The 19,060-nt window shown below is 47.6% G+C and overlaps 1 protein-coding gene and 1 pseudogene across 5 annotated transcripts in view; both read right to left on the bottom strand.

Moving 5' to 3' along the window:
• MVB12B (multivesicular body subunit 12B) overlaps positions 1-19,060 on the bottom strand; it is a 176,270-nt gene that overhangs the window by 66,646 nt on the left and 90,564 nt on the right. For all 5 annotated transcript variants that reach the window (XM_073021923.1, XM_037994061.2, XM_008006225.3 and 2 more), the window contains one exon: positions 14,040-14,134. In XM_073021923.1, the coding sequence (XP_072878024.1) occupies positions 14,040-14,134 (95 nt within the window). The remainder of the gene's footprint in view (positions 1-14,039; positions 14,135-19,060) is intronic.
• LOC119622354 (small nucleolar RNA SNORD116) lies at positions 8,962-9,040 on the bottom strand (annotated as a pseudogene).

Raw genomic sequence — 19,060 nt, 5'->3', positions numbered from 1 at the left:
ATGACTAACCTCTGATTAAAATGTCTGTCCTCATTAAATCCAAAGAAAAGGTATGGTATCTTTTTAGAAAATGTAGCCTAAAGAAAGCAGCAGTCCCCCAGCATCTACAGCCATACCCTTTACGGTGGCAGTGACCTGCCATGAGACGGGACATCTGAGGATGTTGTCTAATCTACTCTCTCCAACCCTGAGAAAAGACGGTGTGCCCCTGTGGCCTTCGAGCCTCTGGGGGCCGCCGGCCTGGCAGCAAGTGAGCTTGGGGACAGGGGACTTCCAGATGATGTGCTCAGTGGGTGGTGTGATTCTGGAGCAAGGAAAGAAACTTTTTTTTATTTTTTTGGCTAAAATAAGAGGTTCTGGGAGGGGAGTGGTCGGAAAGGAAGGAGCCAAGGCCAAAGAGAAAGAAAAAGAAAGGGAAAGAAGGAAAAGAATTTAAAGGGTTGAGTGCCGATATTATCCCTCTCAAACCAGAGCTGACTTGATGAAAAGGAACACGGAAAATTGAGGCTGATTTAAATGTTGAGAAGTTCTCTCTTTAAAATCATTTTACCCAGTAGCAAGATAACATCTCCAGCAATTACATATTTCTGAACCAGAAGGGAGGGTTTGCCTTCTATTATGCCAAAAGGTTCCCTGAGCCATGCCGGGTCCCACCATGCATGAGCTCCCTTTATCAGATGCACCCTCTCCATCCCCGGCTGGACTTTCAGGTGGGGTCACACGGCAGGGTGAATGAGACCAGTGCTTTCTGGTATAACAGGCAGCAATTCCCTGGAATAACAGTATGGCAGTTATAGCAGCTTCTGTTTCTGGAGTGCCCACTTGGTACTAGGCACTAGGTATTTCATGTACATTATCTCTAATCCTCAAATTCAGAAGAGAAAATATAATTCAGAATTTCAAAAAACAAGAAAACAGACTGAAATGTTCTATAAACTGTCTAAAGTAATGTAGCTGGAAAGGGTGGAAACAAAAGGGTGAACTGGTTCTAAGACCCAGGTCCTCTCAGAATTAATGAAACATCGAGTGTCATGCAACGTCTCCTGTACGCCAGGCCCTGGGCTGGGCATCAGGCACACACCAGTGAAGGAGACGTCATCATCCCACCCTCCAGAACAAACCCTGAACTCCACATGATGACCAGAGGTGGATCTCCTTTCTTAGAACTTGGAAACCAAGCAGATGGCCAGAGTTTTACAAGAAGCATAAATAGCCAAGGGGTTTCCCGGCCAAAGAAGTTACGTCTTGGGCCTACAAAAGGCACAACCACCTTTGGCAAAATAGGGGTGAGTGAGGGCCGTGTAATTCATAAGCCAAGGACCTTCTCACAGGAGTGAAACTGGCGTTTTGCTACGCAGGGCATATTTCAGGTAAACACACAGTCAATGAAACATAAAGACGGGTGCGTTTATTGCCTCTAGGTAGCAAGCGATTAAGGACTTCTAAGTGTGTCACCAGAAGCAATGCTTAGGGCCACCGAGGCAAGCTTTACTCTCTCATTCAAAATTATGGATGTTGCCTCGCCAGTGGATCATGAGATCGTTCATGCTATAAAACAAGTCAGGCGTAAGGAACTGCTCTCTAACAAAGGATCTCAACCTTGGAGGAGAGTGCTGTATCATTCATTGTCTTAGAGACAATTGTAAGACAAATCTGGGGAATCAGGAGCCTCATTCTCTGGGGTAGGTGATAAATATATTCCATCCAAACTCCAGGCTGCAGGACTGAAGATTTTTTTTTTTTTTAAACATAAATGCATTTAGGACCATCACTGGCCATTAATAAAGAGGGAAAAAGCAATTCAGTATTCGGGGCACAAACACCAACTGTGTGACAGGGGATGGATGCAGGTACTCCGTCCAAACAAGACAGGTGGCTTCGTTGTTCTAAGAAAGATCAGAATTTCTTTTGTCCTAATGTCAACAGTTACATGCAATCGTTCTGACACAAAAGGGGGACCCTCATACTGTGTAAGAGTTGAAAGATAAATCTCATCACCAAAGCTTGTGCGACTGTCCAGCTGCTCCCCAAGTTCTGGCACCGCCTGTGTCCGTCCTTAGCAGGCCATCGAGAGTTTAAATACCCCAACCCGGAATCCAGTGTCCTGCCACTATTGTCCTAACTCAGAGATGCTTGAGCAAGGGAGCTCGGCCACGCTGGAAGCTGGAGGACACAGAGGGCTGGAAGCAGGCAGGAGTGGAAGCTGGGGCTGGGACTGACTGGCTCACAGGTGAGGGTTATTCTGGAGCACTCACAGGGAATGCTCACAGGCTGTACTGGCTCAGTAACCTTGGGCTCGGGTTTAGGAGAGGATGGCTCTTAGGAGGCCCAGTCTAGAGAACGAAGCTTGCAAGCAGGAAAAGCAGGGCATCACACAGGTGCCTGTGAGTTCAAACCAGAGCTCTGCCCATGAGCAGGGTGTGGAGACTCACGGAACAGGAGAGCTAGAGTAGGGGAGAAAAAAACTCGGGGTTCAGGCCCAATAAGTGAAACGATGGGCTTGGGCTGCCCACCATCACTATAGGCTAAGAGAAGACCACCACGAAGAGACATCCCAGTGTCCAGGGTTCCCCCAGACACAGGTTTACAGCAGCAAGGCCAGGGCAGCTGCCACTCTGAAGGCAGAGGTTTTGAGGTACCTGGTATATCCCCTTTCCTGCTGGGAAAGGATCTGAGAAGGGGTTGGGAGGGCAGGGCTGTGGATACTGACAATCACAGCAACACATCAATAGCACTTTCTGTGTCCCAGGCATGGTTCTAAGCCTCACCATAAGTCACCGTCACCCCCATTTTATAGGTAAGGAGACAAAGACACAGAAGGGTTCAGTTCCTTGCCCAAGGTCACTTAACTTTAAGTAAGGAGGCCCTGGGCTCCCCACCTTCACCGTTTTGCCCAACAAGAGTGATGGGAGCCACACCCCCTATTCCTTTTGTCCTTTGGATCCAGCATTGCCATCAGCCAAGTGTCAAAGGCCTCACTCTGATGAGGTCCCAGAGATGATCATCCAGGGGCCCACGTGAGAGTGTAAACAGTGCTGAGGCCCAGTACACTAAGTGAGTCCTAGCACGATTCACTCCAGGTCTGTGTGCCATTTCCAACCTTCAGTTTGATGAGGGGAGAGAAATGGTCACACGCAACCTGCACCAAAGAAGCGTCCTCAGTACCGTGGTTTCGAGCTCAGTGTCTGCAGTCAAAGAGACCTGGGTCTGAATCTCAGCCCTGCCACGTACCACGGTTGTAACTCTGAGCTGATCACAAGCTCTCAAGACCTCAGTTTCCCCATCTGTAAAATGTTTTCTTGGTAAGGATTTGTTGGGATTAAATAACATAATGCATGGCAAGTGCATATGACACACCTTACGCAGGGTAAGTAAGAGGAACCTGGGTATTACTCAGGAAATCCATTTAATTAATTCAATCCATTTTAATAAAGCAAAAACTACTTTAGCTCCCTAAATGTGTTTCAATGAAAGAAGCTGCCTTCATCATTCTCCCCTCTCAGCTGAGAGTTTACTATTTTGAGAGAGACAGACGTAGAGAAAGAAACGAAAGGCTAATTTGGCATAAGCTCCTCTAGGCAGGAGTGTCTGGTCACCACCCTACTTCCTTCACTCCAGAGTAAACCTCTGAAGCAGTGCTAAGAGCAGGTGCAGGGCTGGGCTCAAGGGGGTTCCCTTTGTCTTCAGCATTTCTCTGGCCAGGTCTACAATTATGCTGTCTCTAAGGAAGGGAATTATCAGGGGCACATGTGGGCATATTTCTGCTGAAAAACCAGACAAAGAAGATAAACATACAGGGAGAAAGGTGTCAGAAAGTTGGTTTTTCTGTGTTCGTGTGTTTAAGAACGTTACAGTCAAGGCAGCGTTTGGACAGAATGCCTGTGAAGTCCAGGGCCAGTAAATGCACATTTGCTGGCCACTGTGAGGCCTGGGGCATCTCGAGCTGCGGAACATACAAGGCTCCTTCCCACATAGCTTTAAGTCCCGGGAGGTGGGCATTACCACCTCCACCTTAGACACCAGACAATGCCTGGTGCACAGGAAGCGTCCTATAAGAATGAGCCGACTATTGCGATGTTCAAATGATCGATGTTGTTACTGCAATTGCTGATATGGAGAGACGTGGAATTTAGATCCAGAAAGGCTGGGTGCTCTGCTGGCATCACTTGGCCAGTAGGTGGGAGAGACAGGCCTGCATCCAGCTGTTTGGGCTCCCGCCCTGCTTCATCCAGCTGCCCTCGGCTGCCTCGACCACAGATTTAAGCCTTTTCCAAGTTAAGAAGGGGATGTGGCCCATTAAACCAGTGCCGCCTAAGCTCTGCCATGCTTAAAAACCGAAAAGAGAAGGAAAGCACAGTGGGAAGGTGGCTGCCTATTTAAGAGCACTGAAGTATCTGTCACCTAGTAATATTTTTATTTTTCACGATGACTTAACTGGAAAAAGTCTTAACTTCTTCCTACCCATGAGGCACAGGAAAAGCAGAAATGAAAGCCTAGAGCAGAAATCAGCCCCCCAGGCACTTTTCCTCCAAAAAACCAAAGGTACTTTGGAAGATTTTATAGAAGTCGCAGCCTCACGCTGCCTAGCACTTCTCTCCTTCCTGCCCCCAAGCCATCATTCTGTCACCTTCTTGAGAAAGGGATCGTGGGCTGCTTGCCACGGAAAACAGCCCACTTCTAAGTGGTGATGCGTGACAGAATGTCTCGGCTTCCAGGGGGTACTGAGCTGAGCCATGCCAGAGAGCCTTTTATTGCAAGTTTCTCTGGACTGAGGAAGAAATTTCCTCTGAGCACTCTGAGAAGTAATCTTTATATCAAAATTATACAAGGGAGCACACAGCTAAGAAGATGAAGTCCTTGCTGGACCCAAGCCAGCGTGTCCCATGTGATAATTCTCAACAAATCTTTGGGCTCTTTCTTGGATCACATCCCCACAGGGGAGGTCAATATGGAGAGAAGTGACATTCCTACACTGCTTCCTGGTTTATAAAATGTTCTTACATACCCTAGATCTTCACAACAATCCAGAAAGGAAACGGGCATTACTGCATTGTTTTAAAGGTATGAATACTAGCATTGCCCAAAGTAGCATTGTGCAGGGTCCTTGTACAGCTCTAGGGGATGCTATTCACATATTCTGTGCAGTGTACAACCTTGGCAACTGCTCACAGCAGCACTGTATGATGGCCAGTACGTGTCAGAGTCAAGATTCTGACCCTGCGCTTCCAACCCCAAATGCCCTGTCAGTTCAGCTGGCTTGCCCTCAGGAGCACAGGACAGGGCAGCTCTCGGTGACTGATGAGTGAATGGAGTGAACAATCTTGCTCTTGTCTTTGCCTTTGTTTACTATAACCTCAATTAAAAAAAAAAAAAAAAGAGAGGAGCCTCCACCCTCTCTAAATATGGTCTCTGCCCTCTCAAGGTGCTCACAGGTGAAAACTCTCCAACACAGAGTAGTGTGGGGTAAACCAGGAGACAGCGTCAGCAGTGGGAGGGGAATCAGAAAAGCCTGGTGGAGAAGCAGCTTGGGAACCGCCTTCAGAGCCAGAGCCAGGGACAGAGAGAAGAGAAGGTGGTGAAATCTGAGCTGCTGGAGTGGCAGGCAGGGCAAGCATAGCGCAAGACAAAGGCAAGGAGGACGCAGGGGCTGGTGGGACACGAGTGGGGCTGGTTGTCCACAGCCCCAACACCAGGCAGGTGAGGTCTGAGGTCTGAATGAATGCAGTCAGGCTGTGGCGGGGCACAAAGGTGTGATCTGAGGAGCAAGGGGCCCAAGGAGGTCTTTGGAGAGATGAGTCGGCTACCTGAACAACCGGGCTGAGGCTATAAAAAAGCCTGGTCAAGGAAGACAGTCAAGTAAGGGCTGGGCACCAAAGCCTGATACCTGCCAGGCTGCAGCCCAGAAGGCCCAGGCCCAGTCCCATAAGTGAGAATGCAAGTGCGCGAAGAGAGGACCACGCTTAACACTCAGCTCCAGAGGACCTGCTGGGGAGCTGATCCTGACCACGGACTTCATCTGGAGTAAGATGACCCAGAGCCCAGCTCAGCGTTCTCAGGGTCTATCTCTCTGTGAAGTCCTAGAGGAGGCACTCGCACTACAGAAAACCTCCAGGAGGCAGGAGTTCCCCAAGTGCCCTGTGTGTCTGCCTGCACACGCTGTTCATTAACTTCAGTGACACAGCCACCATGGTGGATGTAGAAAAGCACATCCAATTAGCCAGGCCTACATGAATATTTGCACTCTTAAATCTTTTGCATTTCGAAAGGGTTAAAGCTTATTATTAGCATATAATTTACAGTCCTTTCTCCCAGGAAAGGAATAATGCACAGTAAATGCCACATTCATTTTAATAATACATGTTACAGTCTGTGCCCAACATCTGCACAAAGGTAAAGGAGACAGATTTTTTTGACATGTCCCACTCTGCCATCTAAACACAGGCTTTTTGTTTCTTAAGTGACGGAAGGTTTAATCAAGAAAGCAGGCAATTCATCAATCGAAACAAGGCAGCGTGCGTGCGCCTGACAGCACACACATGGTTGTGTACAGAGCAAACCTGGCCACCTGTCAGCCGCACCTTTTACATCAGGATATACAAATACACCATGTGATCAATTCCCCATCCGTTCCCATTCATTTCTTCTTTTTCTTATTCTATTTTTCTTTATACTTGATTTTGTTGTCAGTCAGGGCAAGAGGAGATGGATAGATAAGGGTTCTTATAGGGGATGATAAAAATGGTTCTTATAGGTGATGATTAAAATGTATCTGCCTTTAAAATGACTTCTTTCCTCCTTGGTTCAAGCACAATTATTATAAATACCTTTTCACTTCATTCGGGAATTTTCCCATATGCTATTATCAGTGGCTGTGCCAAACTGATGTTCCCGTCTCAGATCCTGGCCCACCTTCCCATACGCTCACCCACCACCAATTGAGCCAGTTGTCGGGGTTTATGAAAATCCTCTGTGGAGTGAAGAACCTCAGGGAAGCCGGGGTCGGAAATGCAATGCCACCCCGAGCCACGAGAACATATCCACTGAAGACAAAGGCCACAGGGACACCTGTGAAAGCAGAGGCTAACACTACTCAGGGGCTTGCACCAGAAGACAGCGGCCCTTTCCCTCCTTGCTGGTTATCAGGAGCACACTCACTCAGCCCACACCCTCACCCGAGCACAGGGAAAAGGAGAACCATAGGCATACCCAGAATGTGGATGCAAATTCTGCAGCATCAAACCATGAACATTACAACATGCCAAACAGTTGTGTCAGCACACCTGACACAGGAGAGAACAGTGCTTCTCAAGTACCCTATTGTTTGAGTCTTTTACCCTTCATTTTCCCAACCCTGTAGTGCTTTCTGATCATTAAAGTATTAAATTTATTCTCAATTTTCTGGGTGAGTTTTTTTTTTTCCTAATTGAGAGACAGAAATCATGTAATCACTGCAAATGAAAGGAAAATATGTTTGGAATTGTTTGGTATGCTGTAGATGAGTTTTTAAATGATCACATTGTAAGATACACATTTTTTTCATCATAAGATGAAAAGCTGGTGGCAGAAATTTTATCCAATTGGATGAAATATATAAATCATGAATTTCATAATACTGATAATTAAATGTCCATCTTCCAATTTAAATGAGGACTAGATTAAAACTGCATGGAGAAGGCTGATATTCAGAAATCATTAATTATTTTTAATTGCTTTGTGCTTTCCTACTCCAATGTCAGAGCTACATGGCTCACCCACGGTTCTGAGTTACAGATAAAAATCCTCCTTCTCTCTGTACAAGGGGCCATGATCCAAACTGACGAGATGATGGACACTGACTTGACCACAACGACATCTTTCCTGGTGTCAAACATCCTGAAAGGGGGGCTGCTATTTTAAAAAGCGAACAGCTGTGGAGGGCAATAAGCTGGCTTTTCCAGTAATCAAAAAGAAAACTGAAAAAAAAAAAAAAAAAAAAAAAGCTGAAGGCAGAGTGGCCAATACACCCCAGTCTGCCCGGACAGATCCAGGTTAAGGCTTCTGTCCTGGGACAATTGTGCACCCCCTTTCACTTTTATAGTCAGCCTAATGCTGATGGATAAATGAAGATGTCAGTGAGCCAATCTGTCTAGGTCCTAAAGAGGAAAGCAATCGTAGCCCCACAGCTCACCGCACTGTGTGGCTTTGCGGCGTTTCTGCATGGTGGCTCACCCTGCATTCATGGGGTGTTTGAGATTTTTTGGTTTTATTATATGCCAGTTTTAATAGGTATTTGCTTAATTTTATTACGTCGTTTTTTTCAAGAGAGAAAAATAAGCTTTCTTTGGTTAAAAACTGTGCACTCGGAGATAGAAATCAGATTATAACAACAAATACAACAAGAGAATAGTATGGTATGGTTTCCCTTCCTATGGTCCCCTGTATGTTAAGCAAAACCAGCCATAAGACAAAAAACCTTCCTAGGTTAGAAAAGCCGCACTGCGCTCTCCTTGGCGGCGCCTCTCCTTACAGGAAGCCTCTGGTGCAGCTGTGTGCAGCAGGTTTGGGCAGCGGGCTGGGGAAGATCTGTCTTTCCTGACATTCCCCGAGGTCTCCAGCCCCATAAGGTGCCTGACGCCCACCACAAGAACGTTTCTTAAGAAACATCTCACTCAACTTTCAGACATTTTAGGTTCATTTCAAGCAAGTAGATGTCTCCCCAATACATGGAGAGAGAGATATATATGCTATTCTTATCAAACTTACAGTTACAATTAGTGAAAAGCAATTGCTATGTTGTTTACAGCATTTTATGGAGCCCTCCTTCCCTGCCTCCAGGTTATAAATATTTACATTTCTCTCATTCATGTCCAGTGTCCTCTGAGATGTCTACTAGTTTTAATATGTATCCGCAGGACTAACACTCATATGGCAATAATGTGGGAAAGTGCAGAAATAAAGAACTAAAGAAATAAAGAAAACAAAAGCACTCATTTCGGCGGCAGAGGTTTTTTTGCTCATTTTATTCAGCTTTCCAAGGAATGCATATGTGGGAGTCAGCGCTGACCCATGGGACGCTGTTTATGAGGAAGGACAGCTCTTCGGGCTCAAGAGAATAGTTCAATTCTTCCCAAGCAACTAGCTTGTTTCTCTCTTATCCCTAAGGGACAGCCCTCTGCCTCAGCACCTAATCTAGATACCCCCTGCGAACAGCCGCACCTACTTTCTATCCTGTTTCCATTCATTTGTGTTTCCTCACTTCCGTTTTCATTTGGCCATATGTATTTTTGGAGCTACCTTAAATCCTTCTAGAATAGATGAAGGAGAAATGAATGAATGGGCAGACATCTAAACATATAAAAAATTCAAAGAAAAAAAAAGGTAGGGTGGCACCATTTGGGACTAAAATAGAAGACTTTTCAGGAAAGCTAAGATGTTCTTAAGAAAACTAACAGCCACTAAGAGTCCTGACCAGGAAACCCCAGGGGTGGGATTGGAGTAGAACTTAGAGAAATCCACATGACCCGGAAGAGGTCTCTCCAAAGACGTAAGATCTTAAAGGCGTGCTCAAAAAACCAAAAGCACAAAGCTACAGGGGTCACACCAGTGAGACCAGCACCAGGAAAGCTACAGTCAGCAAGGTAAGAAACATCAAAAAAGATTGTTTTTAAATATTTTGTTTAGAGCAAGAAAGAGGATGCATAGCACCCATGGCTTAGGAGTGATGACCCTAACTGGGGGTTGGCAAATGTTTTCTGTAAAGGGCCAGAGAGTAAATATTTAGGATATGTGGACCATCCGGTGTTGGCCGCACACACCTAACTCTGCCATTGGAATGTGAAGCAGCCAAGGACCATTTATAAAGGACTGGGCATGGCTGTGTTGCAATAAAACTTTATTTACAAACATTAAAGTTTTTCATATAATTTTCACATGTCCCTAAATATTACTCTTTTTATTTTTGTCCAACTATTTAAAAATATCAAAACCATCCTTGGCTTGCAGGTCATACAAAACAGGCCGTGGATGGGATTGGGCCATGGGCTTTAGTGTGCCGACCCTAATCCAGATGGATAACAGAGTGAGCCAAGCCAAGCGACCATCATTTTATCTTTTTAGGGAAAACCATCTTCAAACCCTACAGAGTGACACAGTGATGGGGAATGTGAAGAGTAAGGAAGGCAGGGAGGTGGCTGCAGCAGCCCACTGCTTGCCTGCCCAGTCCACATCCAGAGGGACAGCAGGATGTAAAGGATGATGCTGGAATTACAGACAGGGATCTCTGAGGAACTCGAGTGAACAGGTGATTTCAGGGGACTGGATGACAGGGGAAAAAAAAATCATATTTTCTAAAAGGGACAATAAGAAAATTATTGATCTGTGGTCTGGAAATGATCTGCAGTAAACTTTGAAAGCATATTACGAGTCAGAGGCGGCTCGTGAGCGCTCAGGAGAAAATGGTGATCCTGCAGGCCAGCAGGGTTTACCAAGAACATGACACGCTCACATCAGGTCTATATTTTTTCTTACTGTAAAAGCAACACATGCCATTATGGAAAATGAGTAACTGCAAAGAGGCCAAAAAAAAAGGAAAGTCCCAAGAAAACCACTATAAACACTTAGGCGTGGACCTTTCCAGACCTTTAGATGTATTTTTTGTTAATTTTAAAAAATTAATTAATTTTTTTAAGAGACAAGATCCATGTTCCCCAGGCAGGAGTGCACAGCTATTTCCAAAGGCCATCATAATAGCGCATTACAGCCTCGAACTCCTGGCCTCAAGGGATCTTCCCTCCTAAGTCTCCCGAGTAGCTGGGACTACAGGCATGTACCACCACTCCCAGCTTAGATGTAATTTTTAAAATGAGATCACACTGCACATTCTGACTTGTTACCTGTTTTTCTTTCCACTTAACAATATTCATATATATCTTTTAATCTAAGTCATCACTTCTGGATGGCTGAAAAGTTAAGGCTACTGTATGGTTGTTTTGTAATTTAAGCATTCGTCTTTGTTTGGGGCATTTAAGATCTATCCACCTCTCGCCCCCGTCTTGAAGTAATATTTTTGAGAAGTGGCAGTGCTTATCCTTGTGGATAAATCTTTTTGCACATCTGTATTTTCTAGGAGATACTGCTAGGACAAGCGTGAGGATGGATGCTGGCTTCGTGGCCATTTGGATTAGGGTACAAGAGAGCAGAGCGCAGGCCACAAGTATCTCAGGATTTCAGCACTGAGTTAGAAAGAGCTCCTCATCCCACTTCTGTGGTCAAGAAAGAGATATGACTGGACTGTGTAGAACACCTGGCAGATTTTGGCCGGCAGAATGCGCAGTATCTCAAATCGCTGGGTGGATGTGAAAGAACAGGAAGACAGAGCCCATCTTAACGAGGAAGCATCTCACAGGGATGGGTGGGCTGGTAGGAGGTGGTGGTCCCAGACACCGCAGGCATTCAAGCAGCAAATCAGGATGACTGCCTGGCCCAGGGGTCTGGGAGGGTACTCCTGTGTAAGGCAGACAGGGGACTAAATGCTTTCCTTCATCTCTTCCTTCCTTCCATGACCACATCATGAGCACTGCTGTGTGCCAGGGATGGGACTACGTATCGTCTCCACTGGTGTCTCTTGCAACTATGCGCCATGTCTCACCCTTAGCAGGCATGGTGAGAGCAACTGTCTTAGTGAAAGATACAGGAAAAGGGATCTACTAGCAGGTATACCACTGAGCGAACATTTAAAAGTTAATATACTTTAACAACCATACATACACATTAAGTGTGGGCTGTTTTTCAAATTTCTAATTACACTGTTTTGAAATCTACTTCTCTTAGGAAGGGACAGAACACTAAGGGAGCAGTAATCGAATGTCTTCAGGAGGGACACAGGGCACGCCAGGAGTCTGCACCAAAGGCTCAGCTCCTGAAGTCTGCAGTGAACCTGTGCCAGGGCCAGTTCAGAGGCAGAATGGTTTGATGATTCATTTCATTATCAGCAGAACTCCAGCTATCAAGGCATCGGTACTGGGCAAGGGCTAGGGTCTGGGGCACACTTTGCCTTAACTGTTTTTGGAAGAAACCAGTGGAAACCCTAACTTCACAATACCAAACTGAGATAGGCCACTCAGTGCCAAATACCGTTCATATGGGGGTGAGGGGGGTGGTCTCTGCTCCCTCCTAGCCAGAACGACTCGCAGGCAGGCTGCCAGTGGGTGGGCGGGCAGGCTTCCCAGTTGCACCATAGTTGCCCAGTGCTGAGCTTGCAGGCCTTATGGAGCCAGCAGGTCCTGCAGGGTATTTCTGGCAGCAACACAACGAAGCGGTCCTAGACCCTGGCAGAGCAATTTGGTGCTTGCAGCCGCTGAGGAGGCCTGAAACTGCCTGCTGCCGGGGGCTGCAGCCTCAACTACCTCTGTTTGGAAGATAAAATCCAATTGACTGCCACTTACATAAATGTAACAGGAAGTTTCTGAATGGCTTCCCCTGTGTCTTGAGGCTGTTACCTTGGTATTGCTAAACTAACAGCTGAAATGAACCCAGACAACACCTCATCAAAGCTGCGGGGCGAGGAAGCAGCGGTCCAGAGGCAGACAGCAGTGTTCCTGCCAAACCATAGGAGATTTCACTCTGTGGCTCTTTCCTGCAGAAACGCCAACAGCTGGGAAAGCCATCAGAGAACACAGGTAAAGTGGGTGTAGCCGAACGCTGTGGCTGGAAAAAGATTTGCGAGCTGCAGAAAAAAAGTCATCCGTTTTGATGGAGCTTCCCTTGTGTGCATTCTGAATGGGGGCGCCCTGCTGGATTCCACAGGCCTGTTCTGCACCTCTATGCCACTAAGCATCTGGGGAAATATTCAGCTTTTCTACAAAATAGGTCATCTTTCCACACTTGTTATGCTCCTTGTCGACTCTGCTGAAATAGCCACAGCACAAAAGAAATTCTCCCTGGAGATGCTGTTCTTAGACAAACACGTTCGCTCTCCCCTTGGAGAGCCTGGCTCCTGGAGTGGAGCCAGGGACAGGGGCTTAAGAACATCCCTGTTCCTCCCCTTCCCAGCAGGAATGTCACCCAGAAATGGAACAACTGGCTTTTGCTTATACTTCCAAACCTATTAGGGAGTGATCATAACGAGAAAAACTAATACTGACAAGAATTATGCCATTGTTCTATTTCATCTATTTAGCAACCTGTAGTTGCAATTTTTAGAAAAAAGATTACCTTTTAAATAACCGATTCATTATGGTACATGAATGAATGCCATGTTCCTGTGTTCAAAATGTCACTCACCATTAAGAGTGTGTGCTGGTAAGTGGCACCGATTTGCCACTTTCCTCTTACATACAAACACCCCTGACTGGCGGCCCAGGATAATCGGAGGCGAGTTTGTGGGTTTCCTTGGCTCTTAGCAAGTCACCTGTGCTGCCAAGTACCTAATGAATCTCAATTCTGTAATAAGGCTTGTAAGTTTTCCCCTCCCTGGGTGAAGGTGAAAAGGAAAACTAGGACTGATGAAGTTCCCGCCAAGGTAACACTATCAATTTCAAGGCCGAGTTCAGAAACCACAGACTCATGCTCCAGGGGTGTGAGGGGAGACCGCCAGTGTACCTGCTGGCCACAAACCTGGCTGTGAGAAATGAGAGGTGAGGACAGACTTGGATATGGGAGGGTGAGCCGACCAGGGCTCAGCTCGGCACTGCTCTCGAGGCCCCGTGGGAAGCCTGCCGGGGTCTGGCAGGTGAACAATGTGGCGAGTATTCTCTGGAAACCTCCCTTCAAGTCTGTGAAATCCACACATTGTTTTTCATCATTAGTTTCAAACCATGCTGAGTATTTGGCCCTTCTCTAAGTTCCGTGGCGACACAAAGGAAAGGGAACGCCTGGTCCCTGCAGGGAACAGGCCTCTTGCAGGGAAGAAAAGAGAGGTAAGGCAGACAGATCCCATGAGAAGGCAGAGAACGTGTAGAAGGAGGTGGTGCCCGGGACATAGACTCCGTAGCTGGCCTGCACAGTGGCTCCACATACCTGATATGGCATACAAATTGGGGTGCAGCGGTGGCCCCACGTACCTGATATAGCATACAAATTGGAGTGCTGGTACTCGTAGTCCGTCCGGGTGCTGTTCCTGCCTCGGAAGGTGGCAGGAAGTGTTAGAGAGATGTGCCTGAGGAACAGAAGGAGGAGAGAAAGGAGGTTACAGGAGCATTCCGCAAGACTCAGGAAGCACGGACACCATCAACAGCTGAAATGCAGCACAGAGCAGCGGGCAGAGATGGTGGCTCTGGCCAGCGCCTCCTTCTCAATCAAGCGTGACTCCTCCACTGGGCTCAAGTCCTCTCAAGGAATTTGAAAGTTTCTAGACATCACAGCCACCTTTTTTTCCCCATACTAGAAAGGACATCCAAGAGGAAGAAAGTGTGTCCCAAGCCTTACAGCAGGCCCAAGACACTCTGTGGGGTGGCGGTTTGATCCAGATCTCTGCCCACTGGGCAAAATGCACCAGTGGGACCGTAACACCCAGGCGCTGAACACCAGCCTTGGTTTATTCCAGGAGCCATGCAAATGCTTCCATTCCTACACCGCAGGGCTGCTGAGGATCACTGCACATGAAGCCCTTTGTAAATAAAGGTGTTGGGAATTACTACTGCCATATGAGTTCAGGAGACTAATGACCTCTGAAAATCAGAATGGCACATTGCTCTCAACTGCTGTGTCTGTGTGTTCCCCCTCAGGCAGCGCACACAGTAGGTGCTCAGGAAAGCACCTTCCAGACAGACACAGCACGGTCTTTGATGGCTCAGGCGTGAGCCATTAAAGCTTACAAAGAACACACAGCCTAAGTGAGCATTTAGTCAAAAGTAAACAATCCATTTGGCATGGTCACCAGCTGCCTGTAGTGAATGCTGAAAAGAAAAATTAAACGAATAGGAAAATATTTAAAACCCAACAGGTCTGGGGGAAAAAAACAAGAACAAAACCTCTTGGTGGGATGACTGGAGGCTCAGAGCCTAACCTGTGGCCACAACCGACATTTCCGAAAAGGAAGAGACTGGTGGAGGGAACGCTTATCACATAAAGTAAGCTGTCAATCACTGGGTGCCCTTTTTCACACAGCACATGTGTGACTTTCTAGAATGACTGCTGTGCATAGACACTCCTGGGAGGGCCGGGCGTGGTGGCTCACGCCTGTAATCCCAGCACTCTGGGAGGTCGAGGTGGGTAGATGACCTGAGGTTGGGGGGGTTTGACACCAGCCTGGCCAACATGGTGAAACTTTGTCTCTACTAATCCCAGCTACTCTGGAAGATGAGGCAGGAGAATCGCTTGAACCTGTGAGGCAGAGGTTGCAGTGAGCTGAGATGATGCCATTGCACTCGAGCCTGGGCAACAGAGCAAAACTCTGTCTCAAAAAAAAAAGACTCCTGGGAGAAAAGGCTCTCCAGGGAGGGGATCTTCCCACAGGTCCAGGATTGAGCTGGAAGCAGAACGACCCTTCCAGGGGCAAGGTGAGCACCAAGGGCTGTGAAGGCATTGGGTCTGCCAGTCGCATAGTGAGAGCTCATGGCGGACACTCAGCCACGGCCCAGCCAGGCTGAACCAAGCACCAACTGTATGCTCAGGGCTTCGGGGAACCAGCAGACACATGCACAGTAAACGTGTCCACTGGGTGCACTGGCTTGCACAGAGGGAACCTGAATATTCGTTGTTACTGCTGCTAACTAAGGGTACAGAGGTGAGCTCCCTCAGCTCAGGCTGCAGGGAATAAAGGTGCAGAAACAAATCACAGTGCAATGTGACATGTGCTCAGGGAACAAGAAAAACTGAGTGCTGGTAAACATGAAAAGAAGGAACAATATATTTTGTTAAAGGGAATGGGGCTTCAGGACCCCTCAGGGTGTTACGGGAGTGAAAGGCACCCACCAGGGAGTCCGAGAGAGCCAGCCCTTCCCCATAGGGTTAGGGCACACACTGGAAGCAGAGCTAGAAATGCAGCCAGGGCCAGATGGAAAGGGCGCCAAACACCATTGCAAGGGGCTTGGGTTCAAACTCCTAGAATGGAGGTTCCTAAACTCCCGTCATGGCATTAATGAAGGCGTCAGTCACCTGGCAACTTGCTACGACACAGACTCACAGGCTCTGACCCTGGGGAGTCCGATCCCGTGGGCCTGGCTGGGGGCGGCCCAGAAATCTACTTTGAACAAGCTCCAGCGGTGAATCTGAAGGCTGGCCAGGCCCGGGCGAGGAGCAGCTGTAGAAGGGCTTTCAGCAGTTCATCAACGTCTCTGACCACAGCACTTAGTCAATGAAGCTGAGCAAACAGAAGAGTGAATTATCGACTGTGGTTGTGGTTGAGCAGAACTGAAATGATGACAGGTGACCCTGCTGAGAGCATCACCAGGTGCCAGCCCTGGGACTGCAGGTGTCACACATCCTCCTGTGGCTCCTCACAACGCCCCTCGAGGCAGGTATGGGAGCAGCTACACATTACGCGCGGCCCAGGGCGTGTTGAAAACATGGGGCCCTTATTCAAATGCTATCAAGAATTTCAAGACGGCAACAGCAGAGCATTACACCCATGGTGGGGCCCTTCTGAGCACAGGGCCTTGTGTGTGTGACCAAAAGGATCTAGGGTTAGGAGCTGTAACTGCACTCACTGTACCAGTGAGGGAATTTCCAGGAGCCGGGAAAGTATTTTGCTTCATTTTGCCAGACTAAGATTTCTAAGCCTCCAAAGCCCTAAAAAGATGCACGCAACCTAACAAGGATGCAGAGTGATCTGTGCAGTCCAGTAAATACTCCAGGGGCTAGAAGCATTCAGGGAGGCTCACAGAGGAGGCAGGAGCATTAGCAGAACTTTGGGAGCCAGGTGGACATGGATGATGGCAAAGAGGCCAGCCAGGAGGCAGAGGAGAAAATGGGGCTGGCTGAGATGTTGGGTGGTCAAATATGCATCAATACAGATCTGTGGGGGACTCAGTGGTGGCAGGACAGGCAGGGGGACACGAAAATATCCATAAAGTTACCTGAACACTTGCTTATGAGTGTGATAATTTCCTATGGAAAGTGGGAAGACTCAAGTGCTATGAAGGGCAGGGTAGGAGGAGGCTCCCTGGAAGGCTTCCCGGAGGAAGGGGCATTGAGGTGGGAACTGAAGATAGGCAGAAATCAGAGAGATGTGGCAGGGAGGAGGGGTGTGCACCTGAGGCTCTGTGGGGAGTCTGACTTCCTCCAGACTTAGGAGGAAGCCAGGGTTGCCAGGCCTAGAAGGCCAGGAAGAAGGTGGGGCCAGGCCACGTGGAGTCCAGCATCGGTTCTGCCTTTCTCGGGAAGGATTTTTAAGCAGAAATGTGCCAAGATCCAATTTACAATGTCAAAACCCTGCCCGTCTGTGGGAGAGTGAGGAAATAAAACTAAGATGCCGGTGGGGATGGGAATGGTAGCAGCAAATGATCACGAGCCTACAATTATTCACCACCTACTTTGTTCAGAGACTTCATTCCTGTCAACATGACTTGCCACAGACCCGCTAAATGGACAGTTTTGGGGAAATTTAGGACTTAAAAGATATCTATGAGCAATAACAACAACAAAAAAGTATATGAACAACAGAGAAATCAAGGGGCCCGGCTCTCAAGCTGCCCCATGCAATACTGATGTCTGGGACCAAACTTGATTGTTCCTCCAGGGCCTCAGATTTTGCGTAGCTCGCCCTGCAACTCACCTGCTGCCCCAAGTTCTCTTCCTTCGCTGGAAATGATTCTTTCTGCCCACCACTCCCGCCCCAACTCCCAGTTCACCTCCAACCTTTGCGAAGTTGCTGTTTGCAAGGTTCCTGGCTTAGCTGTCTTCTCCCTCCACACACTTCCACATCCCCGGCACACCAGCCCCGCTTCCAGATTCTCCCCCTTGCCACTACTTACTTCCCCTCTCCTCCAGGAAGAGTGGAAGCCTTGTTAATCTCTGAACAGGCCTTGTTTTTCTCATGCCTAGGACTGATTCTTTATCCATGCCACTCCCTCTTCCTAGGAATCTCCATTCTTCCTTAGCTACTCTCCAAACTCCTATTCATACTTCAAGATCCCACCCAACCATCCCCTCTTTGGTAAAACCTTTCCTGGGCTTGCCCCAGACTGACTTGGATGCCTGAGTGTCTTCTCTCACCCCACTCCAGGTATCACAATACACTTCGGTCATCTGATACAAAATTGTCCCCAATGTGATTGTGACCTCCTCAGGAGCAGGGCCAAATATCATCAATTTTGTACTTCATTTTCTGGGACACTTTTTTGTCACAGGGTAGACAATTACTGACCATTTGTTGACCAAATCAAGTGTTGTAGTTGGCCCACGAAAACCCTTGGGTTTCTCTTTTGCCGTGAACTGCTGTTAGTCTCTATCATTTCATTTCTCCCTGTGTGTATTTTCCCAATTAGACTCCAGGGGTCTCTGTTTTATACCCTGAATCTCACCTCTCCATTATGGAGGAAACCCATGGGTAAGAAGAAATCAGCAGCAGCAGCACCCAGGAATTTACAAGAGGTAAAAAAAAAAAAAAAAGAAGGTTTCTGTTCATATACGATAGACAATGTGTGCCTGATGCAGCAAATGTGAAATTAAAAGAGGATTCGAGTCACAGGCTGACTGTATTTTTTGCAGAATAACTGCTCAGCAGGGATCTGCTGAATTGAAATCAGGTTACTGAATACTCCAGCTAAAGTAGCTGATGCAAGAGTGGGTAAGGGACGGCAGTCAGAGAGTAGCAGGTGGGAAGGCCCCCTGGGCAGAAAAAGCTTTAGGGAGAAGGGCTCCTCCCTACACAGCAAATAGCTTCCCCTGCATTTCTGCTTCCACTGTTCCTGGACACAGGAAGCAGGGGACATGGGGACAGGACAGAAAGGCACGTCAAGGCTTCCCATTAATGAGAATGAACAGTTTGGGCCTCAGGGACAGGTTACCTGTGGTTAAACAGGACAAGTCACCTGCTGAAGGAGAAGTGGCCAAGGGGTGCTTTGGTGTCAGATTAGCCTGAAAGTGAGAGACAAGGAGGAAGGCTGTGCCATCAGCTGGGTCTCAGGCGAGATGAGATTCC

Source organism: Chlorocebus sabaeus, chromosome 12, assembly GCF_047675955.1.
Source record: "Chlorocebus sabaeus isolate Y175 chromosome 12, mChlSab1.0.hap1, whole genome shotgun sequence".
NCBI lineage: Eukaryota > Metazoa > Chordata > Mammalia > Primates > Cercopithecidae > Chlorocebus > Chlorocebus sabaeus.
Note: the sequence above shows the minus strand (reverse complement) of the source record. Positions and strands in the feature narration are given on the sequence as shown.